The sequence below is a fragment of the Gopherus evgoodei genome, chromosome 7, assembly GCF_007399415.2.
Source record: "Gopherus evgoodei ecotype Sinaloan lineage chromosome 7, rGopEvg1_v1.p, whole genome shotgun sequence".
Classification (NCBI taxonomy): Eukaryota; Metazoa; Chordata; order Testudines; family Testudinidae; genus Gopherus; species Gopherus evgoodei.
In genome coordinates, this window is record NC_044328.1 from 108,774,414 (window position 1) to 108,799,663 (window position 25,250).

The 25,250-nt window shown below is 52.6% G+C and overlaps 1 protein-coding gene across 5 annotated transcripts in view; it reads left to right on the top strand.

The window, feature by feature from the left end:
• Nucleotides 1-25,250, top strand: part of PLXNA1 (plexin A1) — a 401,191-nt gene that overhangs the window by 146,595 nt on the left and 229,346 nt on the right. For 4 of the 5 annotated variants that reach the window (XM_030568426.1, XM_030568425.1, XM_030568427.1 and 1 more), the window contains exon 2: nt 7,719-9,058. The exons of the other annotated variant lie outside the window; for it this stretch is intronic. In XM_030568426.1, coding sequence (XP_030424286.1) covers nt 7,895-9,058 — 1,164 coding nt within the window. In that variant the 5' untranslated portion in view covers nt 7,719-7,894. The remainder of the gene's footprint in view (nt 1-7,718; nt 9,059-25,250) is intronic. 5 annotated transcript variants of the gene reach the window in all.

Consider the following 25,250-nt stretch of genomic DNA (forward strand, 5'->3'; position numbering starts at 1 on the left):
TGGTAGTAATGATAGGATGCTTTTGGTAGGGGAATTTAGCATTGAGAAGCAGGCTGTGGCTATTTTGGGAAGAGGGCCTGTCACGTGGTCTGCACACCCCATCCTCCTTTGGGGCATGGCGGGGTTGTGATACCACCCTGGTTACAGTTTTCCTGACAGTCTTTAGGCTGAAAGAGGCATGGTTTAGAGGCTGGAGTCAATATGGCGGTCCTTGGGGTCAGGGCAGTACTGCCCAATGGCCAGAGTCGATTACAGTGGCTCTTGTGTTCAGGGCAGTGCAGCCTAATGGACAGTACTGGGGGGGGGGTGGCAACCTGGGTAGGGGGGTCTGGGCCCACTCGACTCCACCAGGCCTTGACCCGGGGCCCTGACTCTGCCACTGGATCAGTGGGGAATTGCACCAAAACACACTAACCTCACTTGGGTGGGAGATACCAGTCGCTCACCCTCCCTGGGTTACTTCCCACCGTGCTTCCAGAAGCTGCAGTTCATGGGGCATTGGGGTCTCCGGGCTCCTCAGCTTGGGAGATTCCCTGGGGCTCCATTGGCCACAGACCTCCAGTCCGACTCTCAGGATCTCTGGCTCCTGCAGGCAAGAGCTGGAATGGTTCTTCAGCTGGAGCCTCCACCAAAGATCCTTCTCCTCCGTTGGTCAGCCTAGAATGAACTGGGCTGCTTCTTTTATACTGAGGCAGCAGTTGGAGCATGCCCAGCATGGTCTGAGGGGCAGGACTTCTGATGCCCATAGTGTGGGGTTAGCCCTCTCTTGTCCAGTGCGTGATGTGCACACCCTGTCACAGAGCCCATGGCAACATTCAAGTCATTGCCTCTCTCAAAATGGGCTGTAGCCACCAGAGAGAAAACTAATGTGAAGGAGACCCCCCTCTCCTTTCTATGATTCCCCAACCTGTTCTAGCACGTGTCTAAGTGGTAAAAACAAAATTAGATTGGCCAGCTGTCTCTGTGCTTTAAAATAGATCCTTCCACTTCATTCAATCACTACTTAGTCTGATCCTCTGTTTAATTTGATCCAAACCTTAGGAACCCAAATCATTTTGTATTTAAAAAAAAAATTAATAAAACTTCCTCTATTCTTTTAGTCATGTTGATTGCTTTAGGCAGGTATTATTCGATAATGCAATCACCAGCTATAGGAAGCTGCCCTTTAATAACAGAGCCAAAGTTCTGAATGAGAGAGAAGCAAGTGCCTAAGGAGGATCCATGATGAAAAAAGTGGAGTTACCAGCAAAAAGCTCTGTGGAGCTGTTTTAAAAAAACAAGAACAAAAAACTCTACACATCTCTGCTCTGCCTCCTGCTCAGCTCATATATGCTGTGCCCTGCTCCTCTCTCATTTGTCCACTCTCTTTTCTATGTCCAGATACCCCCTTTGAGTGACTCGAGACCTTTCTTTCAGTGTCTTCCAGTACTGATCTCCACACCAGCATGGCTTCTTCCAGCTCTGGGGCCTGATTCCTAAAATATGTGACTAACCGGAAGTACACCAAAGAAAACAACTTAGTGTTCTGCTCCCTCTAAAGAATCTAGAGCAGTGTTTTGTGTACGAATTACAGGGAATCCTAGTCTTCCCAGTGCATGTTGTGGTCTCTGTCCTCATTCCCTCCTCTCCTCATAGTCTTGTCATGGTTTGGTCAGTCTGATTTACATTGTAATCTCCTTGAGACAGAGACCTAGGTATTTACATATCTGTCCTTACATGACTCTGACAATGTAAATAATACAATAACTAGGGTAGTGTTCATGTGCATCACCGCCCCCTCTGGATGGCACCAGAACTGCTCAGTGGTCCACAAAACCTTTGTTGCTAACACATTTGCCCATCTTCTGTACCTCAAGTGGAAGAGTCCTGGACTTTTGGGAGGAAGATCTTCCTTTTCTCCCTGGTGTTGCCAAGTGGGAAGCTCTGAGCAGCGAGAATGTGAAGTATGGCAACCTGTATGACATTCTGGGTGGCCATGGATTTGTTACAGTGGTATTATTACTAACAGAATGTGTGTTATTCAAACTTTGCAATTGAAATGTGAGCTCTCCTGTGTGCTCTGTGAACTGCGCCTTGCTGCTTGCAGGGATGAGATCAGCCACTTAGTTCAGTCACAGTGACAGAGGAACAGTCTTGATTGAAATAAGAGGAAGGCAGGCATTGCGTGGGACTTGCTCCTCTTTGTAAAGTCCCATTAGAGTAGTGGGATCCTGTGTGTCTGACAGCTAGGGAATGGGGAGTTGAGGGACCATTTCCTCAGGGGAGAAGAAGAGTGAAGATTTAGACTCTCGTTCCTCTGTGTGAGACAGGAATAACATGCTGAAAACACTTGGTGGTGTCTTCAGAACCAGGCAGAGCAGTAGTCTGGTTTGGGAAGGTGATCTGGGCTAGCGCTGTGGGGCATGCTGTGTGTGTGTGTCGGGGGAATTGGCATAATGGAAGGAATGTGTATCATGCTTCCCCCTTACTGAAGAGCTACTGATAGGCCTTGCCACCTGAAGGGAGCCACTGGTTTCTCCATCAGGAATTTGATGACCAGTGCTTAATTTATAATGAAAGCCGGGCCAGGGTTCAAGCAATTTTTTTACTTTCATATCTGACACAGCAAGCCCAGAGGTGCCGGGGCTATGAACGGCCCAGCCCAGAGGAGCCCCGGCACAAATTAAGCACTGGTGGTGATGATATTCCCTGGCCTCTCAGAAGGGGCGAGACATGAATTAATATTTGTAAAGGGCTCGTATACTTTGATGAGATGAAACAATACGTAACGTAAATAGGGGTTAGTCTACACTGGCACTTTATCGGCAAAACTTTTGTCATCCCTTCCCCTCCCACCCCCCCAACGACAAAAGTTTTACCGAACAGCGCTTTGCTGGCCGACAAACAGCAGCTACACTGCGTGTGGCTGTGGCTGCACAGCCATGTCGCTAAAAGCCTCGTCGTGTAGCCATAGCCTAGTTCCCACCTTGCTACATGACACTGCCCTCAGTGTATGGGGATGGGGGTGTCAGTGGAGAGCACTGTGGCAGAGTTGTCTGGGCTGTCTGTTGCTGAGAGTGGTGCCTGTTTCTAGGGGGTCGGAAGCCTTCCTTTGAAGGCACCCACTCCAGAAGGAAATTGCAGCACTTCCCCCTGCCCTTGGTCTCCAGTTTTGTCCGGAGGCACAGTTCAGGCCCCAGCAGGGTCAATGTAGCCTTTTACCCTTATATGGCGTCCTATGCAATTCAGTGTGCAGATCTTTCAGACAGGTCCTTGAAAATCAACATGCTGTGTCTGCCTTGGGGGTGGGTGTTCAAGGTTGCCAGGCATTTCTCGGTAAGGCCAGCTGTACACTTAAACTTAGGCTGACCTAGCTATGGCACTCTGGGAGTGAAAAATCCACCCTCCTGAGTGATGTCACTGTAGACAATGTAGATGCAGCTAGGTCGATGGAAGAATGCTTCTGTTGACCGAGCTACTGGCTTGGGGAGGTGGAGTCCCTCCAGTGACAGAAAAGCCCCTTCCATCGCTGTAGTCTCTCTCTTCACTATGGGGTCGTGTAGTGTACAGTAGGGTTGTACAGTGCTGCTAGAGCATCTGTAGTGTAGATGTGACCTACGAGTTGATGTTTTAGCTATGAGAGCTTGGGCCAGAGTTTCCCTATCTTTGTTGCCTGACTATTGTGCTCCACCCTAGAGGCGGTTACATTTCAGAGGTGGGGAAAGTGATTTGTGAATATACCTTTTGCTAAGTGCTTTGGGTTCCTTTATGGTGATCAGATGTGATCCGAGAAATGTGAGATTGTTATAATCAGTACTATAGCCGGGGCTGGTGGCTCTTGGAATCAGTTAACTCAGCACCCAAGAAGCTTTGCAGTTAAACACGTGCATTGATCTCTCCCTGCTGCTCCTACGCAGCCATGTTAGTCTGCACAATGTGTATATACAACCGCACAAACATCCCTCTAGGCTAGTACCTTACAGAGCCCTGAGGATGGAGGGAGGAGGGATTAGGACTTCAAACGCTGCCTGTGAAACAGACAGCAAGGGCAACTTGAACCTGGCACCCGCTCAGCTGGAGAGAGCCCCGTTGGCTGCTTAGAATTGCACTTACCATCCGGAGCAGGAGCCAAGGCCTTGCTTGAGTTATGCGGTGCGCCAGAACGGAGCTGGCAGGGCTGCTGCTGTGACAGTGCTGCTAAGGGCAATCTGTCAGTGGCCCTAGTGTCGTTCCATCAGTGCTGCGTTACCCTACCTTGTCCTAGTGGTGCTTTCACTGTGGCTTTGAGGGGAAGGAAAGCGGGGGTGAGTGTGACTCCATGCTGCTGGAGAGATGAGAGGCTGAAAAGGCCTCTGCAGAGACTGAACATGCGGGCAATGCTGCTCTGAAACCTCCCCACCCCCTCACCTGGAGCTCTGCCAGCCCTGCTCTCTGCCTTGCAAATGCTGATTTGTTGTCAAGGATGCTGAGGTAGGTCTCGGGGTGGGGCTAACACTGGCACCAGCGAAGGCAAGGTCGCAGTAACCCTTTCGCCATGCAGAACTTCCCTCAAAACTGGTGGGAAATCAAGGGTGCCAGTGCTCCACTGGCTGGTGCTGGTCCTGACCTTGCAGTGGAGGGAGCTGTCGTGGAAGTATATGGCCCAGCAGCAGGCCTGAAGAAAGGGAAGGAGCTCCATGTCGGAGCCAGTCTGGGAGCAGAGGTGGATGATTGGCTTGTCTGGGGACCTGTAGCTGAAGTCCCGGTGCGTTTGGTTTCTCCTCAGTGATACTGGCCATGTGCCCTGTCCAAAGGGGCAGTGCAATGCAGCCCAGCCCCACTCTGAGTGCACAGGGAGATGGGTTGGAGGAGGTCTGAGGGCTGGGTGGAGGGCACGGAGAGAAGCTGTTGATATCATTAGGCTGGTTGGAGTGGGCTTCTCCTGCAGGTGGCAATTAGAGCTCCCCAGGAGGGGGAATGGGCACTGTCACATGTTAGCTGTGCAGGTTGAATGAGGGACTCTCTAGTCCTTTTGTACAGTGACCCCATCCCCGGGGGCCCCAGAATCCTTTGCTCTGGTTCCCTTGGCACCTTGAAGGAGGCATCATGGGAATCTGCTGAGTGCTGTGAGAACCAGGCTGGTGTCTCAAGGAAATCTGCTAGCAAGTGGCTGAGAAAACCTGACTCCCTGGAAGATGGGAGCCAGGGAGTGGGAGGTGGCAGGATCATGCCCCTGGATGACTGGTGGGAGCTGGGAAGGAAGTTGTGCCCCCAGCTGAGAATGAAATGACTCCGGGTAGCGGGGGTGGGAGTCTTTGCCGCTGCTGGTTTCCTGCCTCTGTCCCGGTAATTGCTGGGTTCATCATGCAAGGTTGGATTGCTGTCCCATTAGAGTCTGTCTCCCCACCTCCCCTGCTGACTGCGACCTGATGGTCTAGAGCAAGGTGAATCCCTGTTCTTGCTGGATATGTGGTCTGTGGTGGAACATAGCAGTCTGACAATCCTCCTGCCTGGGGCGATATTTCCTGCCTATGCCACTCCCTGCTGGAGATCCTAGGCATCCCCACCAGTTGTGCCAGGGTTATCTCTGAGCCAGGGATCTCAGATGAGGAGTGTCTCTTCTTGTCCTGTTACAGCCTTTCAAACTTCTTATCTGGGGGGGTCTGGAGGAACGGAAGATTTAACACCAGGCTGGGCACCTGGACATCCCTGGATATTTGGTTGGGGCAAACATCCCAGGGTCTGATTGTACTTTGCACCTACAGCTCCTTTCATCAAAGGATCTCAAGGTACTTTATAAATGTTAATCCTCCTCATGCAGTGGGTTATTATCTTTACCCCAGTTCTATAGACGACTGAGAAACTGGAACACAGAGAGAGGGAAGTGCCTCCCCAAAGGCCATGTAGCATGTCAGTAGCGAAGGCCTCCAGAACCCTTACTCCCAGTCCTCCTGCTCTAACTCCAGCCAGGGTGTTCTCCTCTCAGTACATTTGGCACCATTTATTTCTCCCTTCATTTGTGAAAGTCTTTCTCTCTCTGTCTTTATAAAAGTAACATCTCTTTAATGACCAGCCATTCAGCACATTAAAGTCCAATTAGGTAACTGGTGAAATGCAATGAACGCTTTGTAGGCTGCCTTGCGCTGCATGCACAGGCCAGGGAAGAAGGGCCCAGAGGTGCTCGCATTGTGGTGTTTTCCAGCCTCTCAATTCAGGAGGGAACTGCTTTTGCAGCGTGGTGGGTGTGAAATGCACAGCTCCCACAGCGTGGGGCTGAGTGCGAGGCCACTGGTGGGTTGTTTTCCTGTCTGGGAAAGGGACTGCTGGATTGCTATCTTGGGCAATGGAAATCCTCTGTATAACTCCAAAAAGGGCAGGTCTCCCTCGGGAACTCCCCCTGCCACCGAGCCTTCATCTTGCTCTCTGGGTGTAGGCCCGTGGCCCATTTTAGTTCTTGGCTTCTCTGCTGAGATTTCTAGGAAGGGAGCCGGTTTGGTGTTAGTTAGGGGGTGGGTTTTGTGAGTTGTGAGGTACACCTGTCTCCTAGAGCTCAGGCAGACTCGCCAGCTTGTTTCATGAGGGACTTCTTCAGATGGTAGCAGCCTTGTCAGCACTGACTAGGCTGGATTTGAACTGAGGGCTTTGAGGGGACTCTGCTGACTGGTGCCTGTGCCTAAGCCATCCCGTCCCCTAGTCTTGCAGCTACTTTAGATAAGAAGTGAGACAGCTGGCTGTTCAGAGGAACCATGTGTGGTTCCCTTGTGGCTCCTGGGTGGTGAACAAACTGCCACAAGGACCAGATTTTAAAACCCACAATGAACTGGGGCGGAACTGCCAGGGCCAAGGCGTGTGTAGCTTTGTGTCACGGTGGGAGGTGACAGGCCGCAATGAGTGCTCCTGTGCACTGTGACTGGCTGTGCATATGGCCGGCATGAAGGGCACGTGTTGGCTACGCCCGGTGGAGGCACTTGTGTCTGTGAGCCATTCGAGAGTGAAGCCTGAGCCTGCTGCCTGCCATGTGTGTGTTGAGACGCTGCGCACTCACTCTGGCAGCTGAAATGATGGGAGCATTTACACTCTGTCCCCTCTGCTGCGGGCTGGCCTGTGGCTTCAGGTCCTGATGGAGAGCCAGCTTGATTCTCTGGACTAGTGATGCTGAGGCTGAGTGCTCATCCACCCTGGGAAGTGAGTGCTTGACAGCACCCAAGAGCAACCTTCCCATGCCTGCTAGGGAGTGTCAGAGCATTGACAGGCTCCGTAGGGAGCTGCGCTCTGCCCTGGCATTGTGGGGGAGATGGTGGCTGTGATGTGGGCCAGCAAGTGTCAGGGTGGGGAAGCAAAGTGGCCGTGAATGCCCGGAGGCTCACTGGGGTGGTTTTAGGCTGTGTTGTGCTAATCAGCTCTCAGCTCGTCTCCCTTCAGACAGGAAGCTATGGTCTCTGTGCTGCTGGGGTGGGGGACGAGGTGGAAGGTGGGCGAATGTGGCTTTCTGTGATGCTGTGCCCCCCTCCCCCCCATTGCTTGTGGTTGTTGAATGAGGGGAGTAACGTTCTGTAGGAGATGGATGGAAGGGGCACTGCATTGCCATGTATAGGAGATGGAAGCCTGCTAATCCCCCAGAGGGCTGTGAGAACCAAAGCCCCAGAAATGGAGAGTGGCTGGCAGGGGGCAAGAGGGTGGGCGAGGAGCCCCAAAGGCTTAATGTTATAACTTAAGCTGCAGGAGGGCTTGCCTAACCCTGTTCTTGTCTTTCCCTCTAGGGCTGATCAGGCTGCCAGTGTCCACGATGCCCTGAATGTGGAGTCTAGCAGAAGCAGAGGAGATCTTGGCCCTGTAATACCCCCTCCCCTCCCCGCACCCGTCTATTTTGGGTTGGCTTCTATTTATTTTGTGGCTAGGTTTGTGCACGGCCCTGGTCGGATGTGACACTGCTGCAATGTGGCTCCTTCGGCTCAGGCACCACTTGTCCGTTAATATCTGGACCCTTCTGCTTTTGGGGAGTGCCTGGCTACCACTGGCAGAGGGCACCCCCTTTAGGACTTTTTCTGTCACAGACTGGAGCTTGACACACCTGGTAGTCCACAACAAAACTGGAGAGGTCTACGTGGGCGCTGTCAACCGGATCTACAAGCTCTCCAACAACCTGACGCTGTTGCGTGCCCATGTGACAGGACCTGTGGATGATAATGAGAAGTGCTATCCGCCCCCTAGCGTCCAGTCCTGCCCCCATGGGCTGGTCACCACCAACAATGTCAACAAGTTGCTGCTGGTGGACTACTCAGGGAACCGGCTGATTGCCTGTGGTAGTGCCTCCCAGGGCATCTGCCAGTTCCTACGCTTGGACGACCTCTTCAAGCTGGGGGAACCCCACCACCGCAAGGAGCACTACCTCTCCAGTGTAAATGAGTCAGGCACCATGTCGGGTGTCATCATTGAGGTGCCTAACGGACAAAACAAGCTCTTCATTGGGACACCGATCGATGGGAAGTCCGAATACTTCCCCACCCTCTCTAGTCGCAAGCTGATGACCAACGAGGAGAATGCGGAGATGTTTGGCTTCGTCTACCAGGACGAGTTTGTCTCCTCCCAGCTCAAGATCCCCTCAGACACGCTCTCCAAGTTTCCCACGTTCGACATTTACTACATCTATAGCTTCAGCAGCGAGCAGTTCGTCTACTACCTGACGTTGCAGCTGGACACCCAGCTCACTTCGCCTGACTCCACAGGGGAGCAGTTCTTCACCTCCAAAATCGTCCGCCTCTGTGTGGACGACCCCAAGTTCTACTCCTACGTGGAGTTCCCCATTGGCTGCATGCGGGATGGCGTCGAGTACCGCCTGATACAGGACGCGTACCTGAGCAAGCCTGGCAAGGTGCTTGCCAAGCAGCTGGGCATCTCAGAGCAGGAAGATATCCTCTTCACTGTTTTCTCCCAGGGCCAGAAGAACAGGGTCAAGCCACCCAAGGAGTCCGTCCTCTGCCTCTTCACTTTGAAAAAGATAAAAGACAAAATCAAGGAGCGCATTCAGTCTTGCTACCGAGGGGAGGGAAAGCTGTCACTGCCCTGGCTACTGAACAAGGAATTGGGTTGCATCAACTCAGTAAGTGCCTGCTTAGCTTTAGCTGAGGGGGGCTGCTTCCCGGTCCGGTTGATCCACTTCCGTCATGGTCACCTGGTTGGGCTGCTGCCTGCTCTGATGGGCTGCTTGTCTGTTGTGAGAACTATTGCCAACAGGGTGGGGGTGGGAGCCCAGGCTGATGCAGAATATCTAGTGGTATCCCATGCTGAGTATGGAGCACCAGGTCGTAGCTCTGGTGCGGGATGGTCACTGGGTTTTGGTTTAAACAGGTATTTACCAGTGGATCCAGGCGTGTGTAGTAAATGCTGCTCCCAATGGTGATACAGTGGGCCTCAGCTCTGCCCCAGTTTTAGCTAGTGTAATGCTGGGCAGAGGGCTGGGAGGGCAAAAACACCACCAGAAAGTGCCCAAAGCACCCAGAAGCTTTTTGATGTTAGTGGTTTGGTACCCACCAGCTCCTTAGATAGGCGAGTGCCTGGGGACCTCTTTCTCCTCCTTGTTCCATGCTGGCTCCGGCAGTCCAGGTCTCCTGCTGGGATGATTGTACCGGAGCTCACGGTGATGCACCATCCAGAGCCTGAGGCCCTGCTGGCGATGCTGAACCTTCTCCAGTTTTGTGGCAAGTGTAACAGACATCCTAGGGCCCAAGCAGCGGGATGGTGGGAGGTGATACCCTGCAGTGCAATTCCTGGCTGCATACAGTACATGGAACAGCTGACTCTACTGCAGCATGTGATGGGCTGGGAAGGCAGGGATGGAGTTGGTTAGGTGCAAACAATAACTATTCCCCTCTTTGTCTTTTGCAGTATTGCCAGATTTGATTCCCTCCTGGGGAGGGTGTAGGGGGCGGGGGCAGCTAATCTCCCTGCAGATCAGACTAATAACATGCTTCAGAGAGCTAACCTTGGCGACGGTGGATTAAAGGGAGCGCAGCCTGCCCTCTTCAAGCACAGGTGGCTCCTTTCCCGCTGGTCGATGCCAGCGCTCAGAGTGGAGATGGCTGCGGCTAATCATGAGAGCCCCTTGCAAATGGCATCCATGGCTTTTGGGATGGTCAGAGAGAACCTCCAAAGCAGCTGCGTATGACTGAGAACACAGGGGTGGGGAGGGGTGGAGAAGGCAGAGTCAGAGGGCGTCCGGCAGGCTTGTGGGCTGCACAGCTTCATTCAGCGTTTGGCGCAGAGACTCCTTGCTGCCCGCTCCCTGGCCTTTGTTCATTCTAAGTGCAACTGTTGCATGCCCCGTAGCATGAGTTGGTGGGAAGGGAGTGTGAGAGTGTCTGACCCCTTAATTTCTGCCTTCAGGCCCCCTTTAGAACAACTGATCACTTGAGTCAGCACGTTCACAACCGGCCCAGGGCAGCTGGATTCAAACACACTCTACTCCTGCTGGAAAATGATCATTCCTGCGAGCTGCTAGCTCTGTGCCAGGGGCTGGGTCACACAGCCAGACCCTGGGCCCTCACTGCAGGGCAGCCCTGCCTTTGGCAGACTCCAGAGAAATGATCTGCCTCTGACATGTGACACCCTCTTCTCTCTGTGATCTTGCCAATACCTAGCGCATGCTTGGCCCATTCAGCCTCTGTCAAGCCTCTCTGTGTCCTCCTGTCCTTGCACTCTGTTCTCATCCTCCCCCACCATGGTATAGGACTGTCCCTGAAGGAAGGCTTTCCATGCTGGCTGCTCCTTACCTGGTCAGACCTGTTCCACTGGCTGATGGAGGCCTGGAAAGTCTTTTTAGCTCTTGGCAGCTCATTCATTGCTGAGCGTGCTCGTAGGATCTGCTGAGAGTGGGAGCAGGTCAGCTCCTGTCTAGATCCCGCGGTGACAGTTCCCTAGTTCTTGCCTGGGCAGTTCCCAGAATTTGTCGGAGGGCAGAGCTTCTTTCAGAGTGGTTCAGTGGCTCCTCCAGTTGGGCACGCTGTCCTGCCTCTGTCCTCAGGTCAGCGTGCAATGAGGCAGCATAAAGAGGGTAGGTCCATGTGCAACAAAAACCTAGGATCCTCATTCCTCTGCAAGCCAGGCTGCCAGGCCATGAGAGGTGCCGGAGCATTGGGAGTGGCTGACTCCTCCATTTGCATTCAGGGCACATGGATGGGGAATGGCAGAGCGTGGGCTGCAGCATGTCCTAGGTGTGAGTGAGGCACTGCGAATGCATCTGATGTCGAAGGCAGTTAGCAGCAAACCATTGCCCCTGGGGATGTGGGAACATGCCAGGGCTGTAATCCCTGGGCTGCTTTTCCCAACCTAGGGAAAGTCTCTTGCCTGTCCCAAGGGAAGCATTTCCCACCGGCCATTGCTAACACACGAACGCGGCTGCCGGCTTATTGTCCTGTTTTGCTGCATGAAGTCTGTGGCAAGGGGGTGCTGAGCCTGCTTGGTTTATGAACTATTGCCGGCTTCTCTTCCAGATGATATTATAAAATATAATGGTCACAGGGAGGCTATTTCAGCTACTCGGGATGATGGGAGTGTAATATATCCAGGCATCTCTAAACTGGCATGGCCTGGGCAGCCTCTTGCAGTGTGGGCTAAAAGCTGCAGGCCAGATCCTCAACAGGGGGAAATCAGCTGAGCGCCATTGAAATCAATTTAGCTACACGAGTTTACCCCAGCTGAGGATCTGGCCCAGCCATAAACGGGTGTATGACCTCAGTGGGCTATACACCTGCTTGCACCAAGGCTGAATTTAGTCCCCTGTCAGTGCTGGCGGGGTGCAATGGTTTAATGCTCTAGCCCAGGGGTAGGCAACCTATGGCACGGGTGCCGAAGGCAGCACCCAAGCTGATTTTCAGTGGCACTCACACTGCCCAGGTCCTGGCCACCGGTCTGGGGGGCTCTGCATTTTAATTTAATTTTAAATGAAGCTTCTTTAAAAACCTTATTTACTTTACCTACAACAATAGTTTAGTTATATATTATAGACTTATAGAAAGAGACCTTCTAAAAACATTAAAATGTATTACTGGGACGTGAAACCTTAAATCAGAGTGAATAAATGAAAACTCGGCACACCACTTCTGAAAGGTTGCCGAACCCTGCTCTATCCTCTCTCTTTTGAGGCCTGGGCTTCCAGACTTTGCTAGATCACCATGAAATGACTGGTTTCAAGCTAGTCCAGGGTGGGTATTTGGTCAAATAACACAAACTGGCCTGATGGGCTTTCCCTGATCAAGGGAACCCAGCTCCAGAATAAGCAGGGGCACCTGCAGGTTAGGACAGTGGGGCATTGGCAGAGTGGTGGTATGGCCCAACCTGGAATATCCAGGGGGCTGCAGGCCAGCACTGAGAGGGGTTGACAAAGCTGGGATTGTGGATAGCAGGGGGTCTGTAAAGCTGCATGAGGGGAGCTTGCCCTGCTGTTTCGTGCTCTGGCCAGCAGATCCTGTGCCCTGAGTTTTCCTAGAGCAGCCCTTGTGTGCCCCTTGTGCTGGAGTCTGTGCGGGATTTGTCTTTTCAAAGCCATTGTGCTGTGCTCAGAAAGGCAGTACACTAGGGCCTGGTGGTGCCCTTCTCCCAAGGAGCTTCACTGTGAGCTACTTATTGCTGGCATGTCAGGGGATTAAGGAGTTCACAAGGAGCCTCTAAATAGTCCTTCGGTCCCCCAAGTCCCACTCTGTGGAGCGTGGCCATCTGAGCCCCTTCAAGGGGGAGCCAGCCATAGGACAGCTGTCCCCGCTGAACATCCATTCTGATTGGCCCTTGGGGCACCGGGAGGTGCAGCAGGAGCAATGCCTGAGTGAGGGTCTCCCCTTGGCTTAGTGCCCAGAAGGAGTAACACAGGGGGAGTCTTTTATTGGCCTGTGCTGTTTCTCAGGTGCCCTCTTGCAGGTCAGTCACCACAGGGAAGCGGGGCTGTCCTGTGGGAGCCACCTGCCTTAACCGCATCCACTTGGAGTGCATCGGCATCCTTGTGGAATTGTCCCAGGCAGCCCCTCCTTTGTCCTCTCCCGAGCTCGGAGGGAGACAGCTAACAGCTGCCTGACAAAGTAAAGGGTTTGCTGTCAAGAGCACTGGGCTCACAAATCTGATTTTGGCTTCAAACTAATTCAATTCTGGTGGAAAATGATGAAATCGTTACACTGCTGCCTGCTGGGTCATACGACTGCTGACTCCGGGAACGGAGCTGCCTGCCTCCCTCTCTTGCTCTGTCTCTCGATCCCCCGTTCCCTCTCTCTTCACTGCCCTTGGCCTGCACAGCTGTCTTGGGGACCCAGCTGTGCCTCAGAGCAGCTCTTCTGTTCCCTTTGGGCTTTTCCTAAGCAAGTTGCTGAACGAGAGAGACAGAAGTATAAGGAAGGGAATGTCACCTTGTCCCTGAGCTGGTGGTATGTGTGTAGAGAGGGTGGTTGTGCCATTCAGCCAAAGGGGTTGATGATGCTGTAGCCAGGTCTTCTGATGGATTGGCATAGGGTGGCCGGTTTGATATATGAAATGTGCTGTGCAGAGGGAAGTTCTGAGCATCAAGGACTTTAGCCTGGGTACGGGTCTGTGTGCAGAGCTAGATCTTTAGCAGTATTCTCAATCTAGACGGGCTATTCCCCTGGAGCTCCCTGATCCCTGCTGGGCAGCGTTAGTGGGCTCCAGGGTGCTTACTGGCCCCTCAGGGAGCCTAAGCAAAGTGTGCCGTGCCGATGAGCATTCAAACTGCAGCTGCCCTTGTCCTCCTTGTTGGTAGATGGAGCAGAACAAGCAAGGAGCGAATGGGACATGGATGCTGAGCTCCCCCCTCTCTCTGCTGCTAGAGGGCCCTGTCCTGTGCCAGTGTAGCGGGAGGCAAGGTAGCATGGGTGTTTGTGGCTGTTCCTACTCTGCAGATTACTAATTCCTGTGCTGCGAAATGTCTCTCGGAAACATTAAGAAGATGGTCATTAGTGGATCCCTTGTGTCTTTTTCTCCCAACCTCTCCCCTTTCACTCTGTCTCTTGCCTTGGCACGGGACTAACAAAGAGAGAGGGAAGGAACAGAGAATAAAAAAGCCACAACACAGCCGTTTGCTCACAAAAGTAACAAGCACACAAGAAAACCTGTCTGGCTGGAAATGGAGCCACAGAATCAGTTCTGGCCAGTTGTTCTTCCACCAGCTTCCCTGGCTTCTTCGCATCCTTGCCAGGATCCAGCTTGTCTTTGGCTAGCTGGCTCAGGGCAAATTCCTGGTCCTTGGGGAATTGAGAGCTGATGGCAAGGCTGCCCCTGTGTGTGGCCTTTGAACCCTGGCTGGGAATAGGATTAATTTCCCCCACTTTTAGGAGAACACAACATAGATTGGAAGCAGCCACTCCCCTCCCTGGGGCTCTGATCATACCACATGTTCCAGGCTGAGCAGAGATGGGCTGAGTCAGGGCTTGAATGGGAGAGCTCTAGGGAGAACTCAGGGTGCTTTGAGAAGCGGTGGCTAGTAACGCATTGAATAGTGCTTGTCTCTGTGAGCCAGCACTGAGCTGCTGTCCCAGCCTTGTGCAGGAGAGTGCTGCGTTGCTGAAGGTGCCTGAGATGCGGCACTGAGGTCTTGATTTTTGGGCTCTTTAATGGAACTTTATGGAAGAGCAGGGATGTGAACATTGCTGTCCTGGCCAAAGTCCAGCTTAGGTAATAACTGCATTCCTAAATCCCACTACAGGTTCAATTAGATGTGGTATTCTTCACTTCCTGTCCTAAATGGTTAGCTGCTGTGTGCTGTTAAACAGTTCTCTTGTTCCACCCCCGCAAGTGGCTGCATTTCTGCAGTAGTTGAATGATTCCTGTGGTATAGCTCATAAATCAGTTCGTAGACTGCACTGGAAGCTTCCAGGATGAAACACCTATCCATTATCATAGTCAGTACTGGGGGACAAAAGGGGGCATCAGTTCAGCTAAACACCCCCCTTCATGAGAGTTGTGGAAAGAGTATAAGTTACCAAGTACAGGTTACTTGATGGTTTCTGGGTGCCCTCTGCTTTCCTGAAGCTCCAACAGATCAAATGTGCTTTGTAATGTGTAACAGCTGCTATCTTGGCTAACACCACAGAGAGAACCCGGGACTGCTAGAGATACAAGCATAAGTCTCTCTAGCTTGAGCTAAAGAGTCAGGGTCTGCAGCTGCTGTCAGTGACAGACTCCCATCTTCTGTGTATCGGGCACAGAAGGGGACACACAACACACGCTGACCAGTGGCTTACATAGACATTGCCTTCACTCTGTCCCGGGCAGCTCTTGCAGTCCCACCATCGTTTCATTAGCATTGGCAGGCACGATTTGATTCTGTTTATTCTCAGGAAAGCTCAATGCTCTGATGTCTAGATTTTGATGAAATCCCAGTTGGGTGACTTGTCTGAGCTGGCAGTAGGCTAGGAGTTCAGTTAGAGGCCCCCTCACACTCCTTTCCAGCCCTGGGGAGGATATATCCCAGTGCGGGCGAGAATGTAACCATCCTGTGCCATTTAGTGGTGAGAGAATTGGGTAATTGTTCCCCCGGCTACAGGAATTGGTTCTCCCAGTGTTCTTACAGGGCGTGAGCTCCTGCAGGAAACCAGTCACCAGTCAGGGGTGTGTGTGTGTGTGTGTGTGCATGTGTGCGTGCGTGCGTGTGCGCTCACCATGACAGGGAAACCTGGCTGCTCTGGCATTGGGATTATAATGTGAGCTTCTGAAGGTTTCAGGTAAAGCATGGAGGTGTGGGCTGCTGCATTCCAACGCCAGCACTACCTGTGCTAGAGAGCCCGTGAGGATTGTCCCACCTCTTGGGCCTGGAGAAATTCCCTCACATGGTTTGCTTTTTCAGGCCAAGCAGAGGAGGGGGCACAACAGAGGAAGGTGCTGCCAGATCTCAAACCAAGCCCTCATCACCTCACTTCTCTTCTAGCAATACCCAAACCACATCCTCCAAAGTGTGCAAAACCAGTAGGTGCGAATCTTCTCATGCACCACTGAAATGCTGCCTACTGTGGGGCGGGCCATGGGAGCCGATTAAGGGCTGTACAGCAACGCTCCACACTTGTCAGGAAGCAAAGGGTAGTGTCTCCAACTGATGCTATAGGGTTGTTTTCTAAGTAGGCTGAATAGAGGTGCCTGGGTTGGAACCCGAGACTCTGGGGTTAATGACTGATTGGTGTGAAAAGTGCTGCTCCTGATCAGGATTTCTGGTATAAAGTCTCATCTGGAAGGCAGAAGAGCCAGGCTCTATGGCTGCTGCAGGCAGGGGGGATTTCTCTTCATGGGAAGGCCCTGTCAATCAAGATTCATCTCCTGACAGTGGAGGGGGATGGTGGGGAGTGGGAGAGGGCTGTCTCATGATGAACCTCACTCCCTTCCTTTGAGCCCCTCCAGCAGCTTTGTAAGAATTCTATTCATCGTGCTCCGGCCTCTCCAGAATGAGGCTTGGTGGATGACATCTCATACAGCAGGGTTCAGAGGACAAGGGTGAAAGGAACTGTAGGGGGATGTGACTTTTGGATGAGCTTCCCTGTTCCTTCCCTCAGCTGAGTTCCCAGGGCACATGGCCACGGCATCCCCAGTGCAGCAGCATCCTTGTGTTTTGGTTCCAGCTGCTGCGGCAGCAGCATGAACTTTTGACTATCTAATCCCCAAGTGCTGTGGGCCATCGCCGAGCCCACGCTGGAGCCAGGAAGAGAGGCCGCCAGACTTGGCTGAGCACTTGGAAGATGTTAGCGGTTCCTCCCCAGCGCTGAAGAGCCGAACAAACTTGGCTAGGGAACTAATTTCATCCTGTCTGTTTCTTTCATTCCCCTGCTGGGACCAGGAATTCATCTTCTGAAAGAGGCAGACCTGGAGCAGGAGACTGCATTGAGCAGGCTGTGAGGGTCTCTGCATAGTTATCTAAGCCCCCCTCCCCTGCCCCATTGCTGCTCTCCTCCCGTGACCTCTGTAGGACCTGGGGAGGGCCAGCACCTGCTACAGAGGAATGGGGTGGTTTAGTTCAGACTCTGCGGGCTGAGTTTAAAAACAGTCCAGTAATGGCTGCGATTGCCTGCATGACTCTGCTAAACCAGCTCTAGTCAGAGCTCAGAGTGCCTATTAACCTCTTCAGTGTTGGATGAGAAATCACAGGCTCCCTCAGACTCGCATGTCTGAACGTTCTGCTTCACCACTCTGCAAGGCAAACTGCCGTGGGTATATTCGGTTCTGGTTATCTAGACCCTTCTACTGTCCACATGTCGGTGGAATTTGATCACCTCACTGACCAAGGTACCTTCACAACACGTCTCCACTTCCCAGAGAGGGAAAAGCCCTGAGTCAGCAGAGCATTCAGCGCCAGGCTTGAGTGTGTTGCTGAATCAGGGCCTCCATGGATTGTTCAGGTTCATACAGGAAGCTTGTGGCAGACCTAGGAACTGAACTCGGATCTCCTTCGTTTCAGCCCAGTACTTCAGTCACCAGAACATCCTTCCATGGGCTGCCAAAGAAGGGGTTAATGTTGCTGCCTGACTGAAGGTCTCTTTCTCTGCACAGAGCAGATGGGGCATGGCTAGCTGCAGGGTAGGCTTTCTCCACCTGTTGCTCTCTCTGCTGAAGTGCCTCATGCCTGAGGCGAGGGACCCTGTCTGGGGGAGGAGTTCAGATTCCATGGCCTGTTTGAGTCCCCGCCTCACTCCGGAGTCTGCCAATGAGGGGGCAGTTGTTGCTGGTTCTGAGGAGGGTGTGTTGTTATGTAGACATTTGTGCTACTCATGCTGGGCTGAGATAAATCAAATCATCTTTCACAGGGGCACATAGCAGAGATCAGATGGTAGCAACTTTCATTCATTACTAAACCTGGGACTAAACTCAAACAGGGGACTTAGATGTGAAAAAACTGGAGTCCCAGTCCCCACTGCCCCGTGAAAAATTTCCTCCAGCTTCTCTCAGATTCTTCTGTGGGGATTAGGTTGCCTGTGGATTTTGTGCATGGGATGTGAGTTTCAGAGAGATCCTGTCTGGTTTCAGTCCCTGCTCCCCTTTGCCTGATACTCACATCAGTTTATGCCCTGTGAGGTTGAGGTAAGAGGGATACGTGGTTCTAGACTGAGTACCAACAAAGTTCTCTGCTCTGTCACACAGTCCTGAGCTGAATCCTGGCCTCCAGAGGCAAAGAGCTGATGCCCTCACAGTGTGTAACAATGTCTCACCTCACGCTTGTTCTCCACTATTGGCTTTTAGCTTTGGTTTCTCTATCAAAAGACCCCAGGGGCTTAAAGGTCCCCCAGCAGACGTCAGGAAGCCAGGCACTCAATGGCAGCAAAGGGAGAACATTTACAAATGTTAACTGGCAAATTACTGGCCAATTAATAACACTAAATGGCATGAATCTTGCCTCTCCTGTCTGCTCCCTCATTGCTCTGGTAAGTGGGCCTGAAGGGAAGCAATGATTCGGCACATCGGGGAGACGGCTACTTACTGCCCTGGCTCAGCATCTGCTTTGTGTGTGTCTGAGGCCAGGTTGCTGTATCTCGGGCTCTCCCTACTGTAGGGTGGTTTCCTGGGAGAGTCACAGTGCCACTTAAATTTGCCTGGCCCACCCTTTGTACTGTCTAGGCCTTTTTGGGGGGTGAGGGTTGCGTTGGTGGAAAGTGTGGGATTATCATGCTCCTGGAGATTGGATCTTCTGAATATCTACTAGCCAGCTGTCCATACCCCATGTCCCTGCCTAGATGTCTCTGCTGTGCCCTGCAGGGCCCTTCTCTAGGGGTGAGGGGTTCAGTCTTCCTGGTTCATCCCTTTCCTGGCATCTCTGCTGAAACTGTCTGCTAAGGGCCCAACTCGGGTGGTCGTTTCTGTGATGTGCCCACCAGTCCCACTAAGAGGTGAACTGCGATCCTGCCAAGCTTGTTTAGTATTGGGGCCACTGAACACCCTGACACAAATATTTAACCTATATACCCCCCCACCCCCCAAATGCCTCTAGTGCCAGTCCACGAGAAGAGATGCCTCTCTGGTTAAGGTCTCCCACTATGTCAGTGGGGCCTTCGTTCACCCCAGCTGATAAGGTCGGAGCCTGCTGGAAAGGCGATTGTGTCACCCTTTGCCAGCCATGCTGGTGTGAAGTCTCTTGTTAACCCGAGTGTTGAGTATGTGCTTTAGTAGCTATACGAGGTCAGGCAGTGTGCCTGGGTGGGTGGTAATCGATCCTCGTACTTGAGGCTGGTCAGCACAGTGGTCAGGAAGGAAATTTACTTGCTCCATGCAGCATGATGCAACTGGCCATATATATATTCCCCTGACTTTATCTGAAGCACCCGGCAGTAGCCATTGGCAGAGGCCAAACTCGATGGACCAGTGTCTGGATCTGCTATGGTAACTGGCACCATACCCTTCAGATTGCTTCCCCCATCCGATTTTACCCAGCCTGGCCTGGCCTTGCCATGGTGTCTGCCTAGCAAGGGAGTTTGCTGTTAGTGAGCTAATTGTCGGTGTCATTATTTATTGAGGCGGTGTCGGTGTTGCTGTAGCGGGCGGACGCACGCTCCATGCAGCCCGGAGTGCAGCGGTGCAGCTGTATTTGTCGTTTCCTAGAGTTTGTTGAGACAAAGCAGAGAGGAGTAAACACCGTAAACATTTATCCTCTTGCATATTCAGCAGCAGATGAGGTTGGGGAAGCTGCAAATTGGAGTGCAGAGAGCAGTGTGACATGGAGATTGCATTGGCTGCGAGGTACTGCCAGGACTTAAATACCTTCATTGGTTCCGCTCCAGTCTGCCTGGGACTCAGGCTTTCCATTCACCCCTTCACTGCTGCCTGCTGTGCACACCGTGAGGCAGAAAGAAGGGCTCAAGGGGCTCTCTTCATGGGAGAAGATGCATTGGGGGGAGCAGGATATTGCATCGGGGAAGAAGTGACCTGCTGCAGGAGGGGACGTTGCCCTGTCAGCGCCTGAGTCATGTTGGGCTTCCCTGAGTCTTGGAAGCTGCTGCCCTAAGGGGGCTGAATGCACCTAGGGACCGGACCAATCTGTGCTTAGGGGCAATGACCAGGTATCTCTTTCTTCCTCTTGGAACAGACTGTGCTTTTGGGACCGGGTGGCTGAAAGGGTGATGTCTAGGGGTATGTCTTGGGGGGCTGGGCAGTGGGAGCCTCCCATTGCCACTAACATATAGAATCGTATAAAAGTAAATATGTCTCCCTTGTGTGTGTGTGAGCCCCCACCTATCCTCAGTTGCTGAGTCCTTCACAGCTTCCCCTAAGAGCAAAATAGCCAAAGAACCCCAGATGCTCTGCTGGGGCCAAAGCCTCTGCTACTAAATTGCTCCCGTCTTCCTCCACAATATCGATTGTTCATTAGGCCTCAGTGATTCACTGCTTTCTCAGTGACATCTTCCTTGGTGAGGCTGAGCTGTGGGGCTCTTGCCCCTGGGGCTTCTGTCTCAGCCCCCAGGGAGCCAATCCCTAATGTTCAGTTATTCCAGCCCTGATGGAGGTGAGGTTCTGGTCGAGGTGTTGGAGAAGGATGTGGGCCCCTGAACTCAACTTGGTTTATCGCTGGAACGATGTGTTTTCTTGCCGCTGCCTTCCTGATGTTGAGAATGGAAAGGCGGAGACCAGCAAGGTCCTACACCCCATTCTATTAGTAGGCAAGGTCCTTGGGTGTTCAGATTGCAGGGGGCTTTTGAACCCTTCCACCTGCTTTTCAGTATATCGAGTTGAGGTTTGTTAACTCCCCACTATGCTGCTGATCCCCTGCCCCCACTGGAATGAGGGCTTAGGTAGTGGGTATAGCAGTCTGCCTCCGGGGGCCACTGACACAGCCCTCTTTGGGAGCCAGTGAGGCCTGTGCGCAAGCTGTGTGACTTTTCTAGAGGAATTTCTTGCCTGGGGAAGGGGAGATAGAAAGTCAGGCATGGAAAGGAGTCAACTTGTGACCACGTCCTAAACCCTGACACTCCAGCTAGAGGAAGTGAGAGCTGCTGAGCAAGCGAACTGAGTTGCAGCTGTGAACAGCTTTGCATCCACTGGACTATTCACACCTCTCTGCGCTCCCCACTGCTGTGGTGCTAGCTGTGAACTGCAGCAATGGTGTGAGGCTCTGGCCTCCTGGGTCACCCATGAGGGCTCCTCCCGTGGGCTAGAGATCCTGTCCCTTTGTCATGCTGGAATTGCATGCTGCAGGCATCTTGAGAAAAAGCAGGGAGGGGCCTGGCCCCAAGGACAGCAAGTCCAAACAGGAAGTGAAAATGAATGGCTCTTTTAAAAACAGTGGGCTTAAAGCAGGGGTTGGTAACCTTTCAGAAGTGCTGTGCCGAGTCTTCATTTATTGACTCTAATTAAAGGTTTCGTGTGCCAGTGATACATTTTAACGTTTTAGAAGGTCTCTTTCTATAAGTCTATAATATAGAACTAAACTATTGTTGTATGTAAAATAAATAAGGTTTTTAAAATGTTTAAGAAGCTTCATTTAAAATTAAATTAAAATGCAGAGCCCCCCGGACTGGTGGCCAGGACCCCGGCAGTGTGAGTGCCACTGAAAATCAGCTCGCGTGCCGCCTTCGGCACGTGCGCCATAGGCTGCCTACCCCTGGCTTAGAGCATGGCCATCAGTGGATGGCTGTTCAGTGTCCCTTCCCCGGGGGTGTTAGTGAGCTGGTACTGGACTGCACACTGATCTTTGGGGAGTCTCTTGCGAATGCACTCTCCTTGTTCCATGCTGTGTGAGTGTCGCACTCTGTCATGAAGTGATAGTCCTGGAGGAGCTGGTTTTTGAGTTGGGCTTCCTATCTGCCACCCCCTCCCCCGGAGCCACTTCTCAAAGTTGAGGAGCTCAGCGCTTTCCCCGTATGTTACATCTGCACTCTGTGGATTTATAACCTCCCAGGGACTGGAGCAGGTTCTGAGCCCATCCCTTGCCAAAGCCTCCCCTCTAAATTCTGAGCTGCAGATGGAGCCTCTCCAAACAGAATCATTCCGAGCCCCAAATGCCCCACTATCCTCAATGTGTGTCATTCAAAAAAGCGCCTCTGCTGCACTTCATGTGCTTCATGCCTGGGCTGGGCTTCGTGCGAGTGCGTCACACCTGGAGGCTCCCTGAGACTGGGCGCTGGAGAGGGAATTCCAGCCGGGCGGTTTGCTGGGATTATGGAGTGAAGGCATCAGGCATGCAATGCTCTGCTCAGTCATTGCCCCACCCAGACACAGTGGGGCTGGAACAATTTGTATAGTGGGATGCTGTAAACCCTTTATATAATGGAAACCATTTCAAGCCAGGGTGTGCAGCAGCACCCCCTGCACACCTAATTCCAGCACCTATGCCCACATTGGGCCTTGTGGGTAACTGAGCTCACCCCCCGTGCCTGGCTGAAAGGCTTCAGTCGTTTCTCTTCAGTCCCCATTCCCCCTCCCTTTCTCCACATCTCCCAGAGCCTGGAACCCATGGTCAGAGGCTGTTGGACCAGGGGTTGTCATGGCAACACCTCTCCTCCCACTGAGGTGAAGATAGAAGCAGATTTCACGGTTCAGGGAATTTCCCAGTTCCTGACCCCTGTTCCCTGCCGTCTCCCTCACCCCCTGCATCCCCCTATCCCTGTCATCCTCTCTTAGCACCACATGGCTGGGCCTGCATCGGAGGCTGGAGAGGACATGGCACAGACGTTGTATGTTGAGTGCAGACACCTGTCCTTCCCCTCTCCTGTCACTGCTGTGGAAATGAGACTGAAACAGAGCTGCAGCAGAGCCAGGTGGGTTTGTCTCAGAGGTCCAGGATCTGGGGAAGGGGCATCCTAGGGAGAAGGATAAAATGACTCTCATCAGGGGCGGGTCTGGCAGAGATGGCACAGGCAGAGTCCAGCTGTCAGGGGTGAGGCTCATTCCTTTCCCCGGCTCACCTGCTGCCTCTTCTGAGCGTACTGCCTTTTCTTTTTGTTTGTTCACAACATTAGTGAGTCTGGGGGAAGGTGATGGATTGGCAGCCACTGCATGGGAACAGCCAGGGAGAGGTAGACACACTTCCTTCATACCCTGCTCCCCTTGCTGTTGTGTTTCAGACCTGCCCAGGATGGCCTCTGTAGGGCAGAGAAGGGAATTTGGGCTTCTTGGGTCTTGCTGTCATTGAGGGGGCCAGGCCAGCTGTGAGGAAAACGGCTTTTCTGGGGCAGATATCTGAGTCAATAGGAATTGGATTGAAAGCATTTCTGGGCCCGCAGGCCAGCTGTCCGAGGGTGACCACTCTGAATCACCACTGACCTAGGGCTGGATCGGAGCTGGTGACCTGAAGATTAAAGGTCCTGTATCTTGTTTCCTGGTCTGAGGTGGCAAGGAATGGTGCAGATCAAGAGGGCAGGGCTGTGACATTGGTTCTTCAGATTAATTTACAGATAATTTCTTCTTCCTCTCATCAGTTGTGGAACAGCATCACAGTTTGTGGTTCAGTGCTCTCCAAATCAGACTTTGGAGCAGTGCCCGTAGCAGGAGCGTGGAGCAGCTCCGGAGCAGTGGAGCTGCAGGATTTTGCCTGGAGCTGGAGCAGAGCCGGAGCACAGCTCCAAAGCCGTGCTCCAAACAGAGTGTGTGTGTGTGTGTCTGGCAAAACCAGGCTCCATCCTCTTAGCTCTGCACCAGTTCTTCCGTCCATGTGCACTGATGGTGATTCCTCTGTGCCTTCCCCCCTGCCTTTGGAGGCCACCCGGAATGAGCCCTTTACCAGGAACTGCCTGCCTCTGCTGCTCTCCCGTCTCCCTGGACAGCAGCTACAGTGCTTGGTGAAAAGAGTGCTTGGGAAATTGCCCTACATTTGTGTCTGCCAGTGCTGGGCACTGGCTGAGCTGCAATGGCTCTTGGCTGCTGTTTGAGCTCCCTTTTGAAAAGACTTCTCCTGAATCTGCAAACGCAGGAGAGTATTTAACCAACAAGGCTGCTAGCTGATGCTGGCAGGGGATCTGCAGTCCAGCTGCAGCTGCCAAACCTGCAGGGGCTCAGCGGGGGGCAGGATGACACACAGGATTCTGTTCCCTTCCTCCCACGTGGGAGCATTGCCTGGCTGGCTGGATGCATTGTGGGGAAGTTCAGTTTCCGCTGCTGAAAGCACCAGGCAGACATTGCTCCAATTGGCTGTGTTAACTCCTGTGTCCCTGAAGGGAGTGTACTGCTGGGCTGTTAGCCCGTGAGCTTGAAGCTTGCTGCCTGCGGGGACAGCATGGGCAGCAGCTTCTCAACTGTGCTGCCTGCTTTCGGCCCTCGAGGTAGAGAAGAGAGTTCAGCCTCTGTTGTCCACCCAGTCCTTGGCCTCTCTGCTATAACTGCCAGCAAGAGGACCAGGTGGTGCCAGCAGTGATAGTGCCTTATGTGAAGTGGCTGTTCCCGTAAACTGGGCTGAGACCGATCAAGCTCATGCCGCTGGAAAGACAGCAGATAGAATTCACTTCGGGTCACTACCATTCTGGGTTAGTCACCTGGAAAGAAAATGTTTAATTTCATCTCTCCCCGCTCTCAGTGATGTGAGCCAGCTTTTCCCTTGTTAATGTGGTCTCGTCACCTGGGCTCAGCCGTTTGGGGGATCAGTGGAAATTGGGAAAGGAACGGGGTATTATAGAAATGCAGAGACTTACCCAATATCCTGAGTGGAAGGGGTAGGAGCAGCAATATTAAGCAGTGTGTTTCCCGGAGCCTTTCGTATGTAAAGTGAACCTGTTTGTCTTGGCAGATCCTTGGTTTGGGAGTGTGCAAATGGTGGTGTCATTGCAGGAAGGTCCGGGCATGGCATCGGGCGGTTCCTCTTGTGTTCCAGAGTGGCCCTTTCCACTTGATATCCTAGTGCCAGTGCTGTGGTGTTGTGCTAGCCTGGGTTTTTCTCTGACCGCTCCAGTGGTCCTGACAGGCTCTGTTTTAAATCAGAGCAATCTGGGAGTGGGATGTGGGAGAGGGCATGCTACGTACCCTTTGGTACCCCTGGCAGAAGTTGAACCCAAAGATAGGGAGTGTCTGTGGCAGAGGTTTTGGAGGATGACAGCAATTGTGTTCCTGGCTAAAGGGGCCTGATGTGCTTGGTGGCCATGGGTTGGGGCCAAACCTTGCAGGGTTTGCTTGCAAGAACAGTTCCAATGGAACCAGTGAGGCTATAGTACTTGCTGGGAATGGCTCCCTAGGAAGCTCAATGACGTTGGATTGTTAAATGCGTGTTCTGCGTAGCCTCTCTGCCATGTTATTTGTTCTGGAGTTGGGGTTGTGGAGCAGGATGAGAGAGCTCCTTTGTACAGATACTCGCTCCCCGAGATGGTAAGAGATTAGGGAGCCAGTATTGTGAACTGGATGGGCCC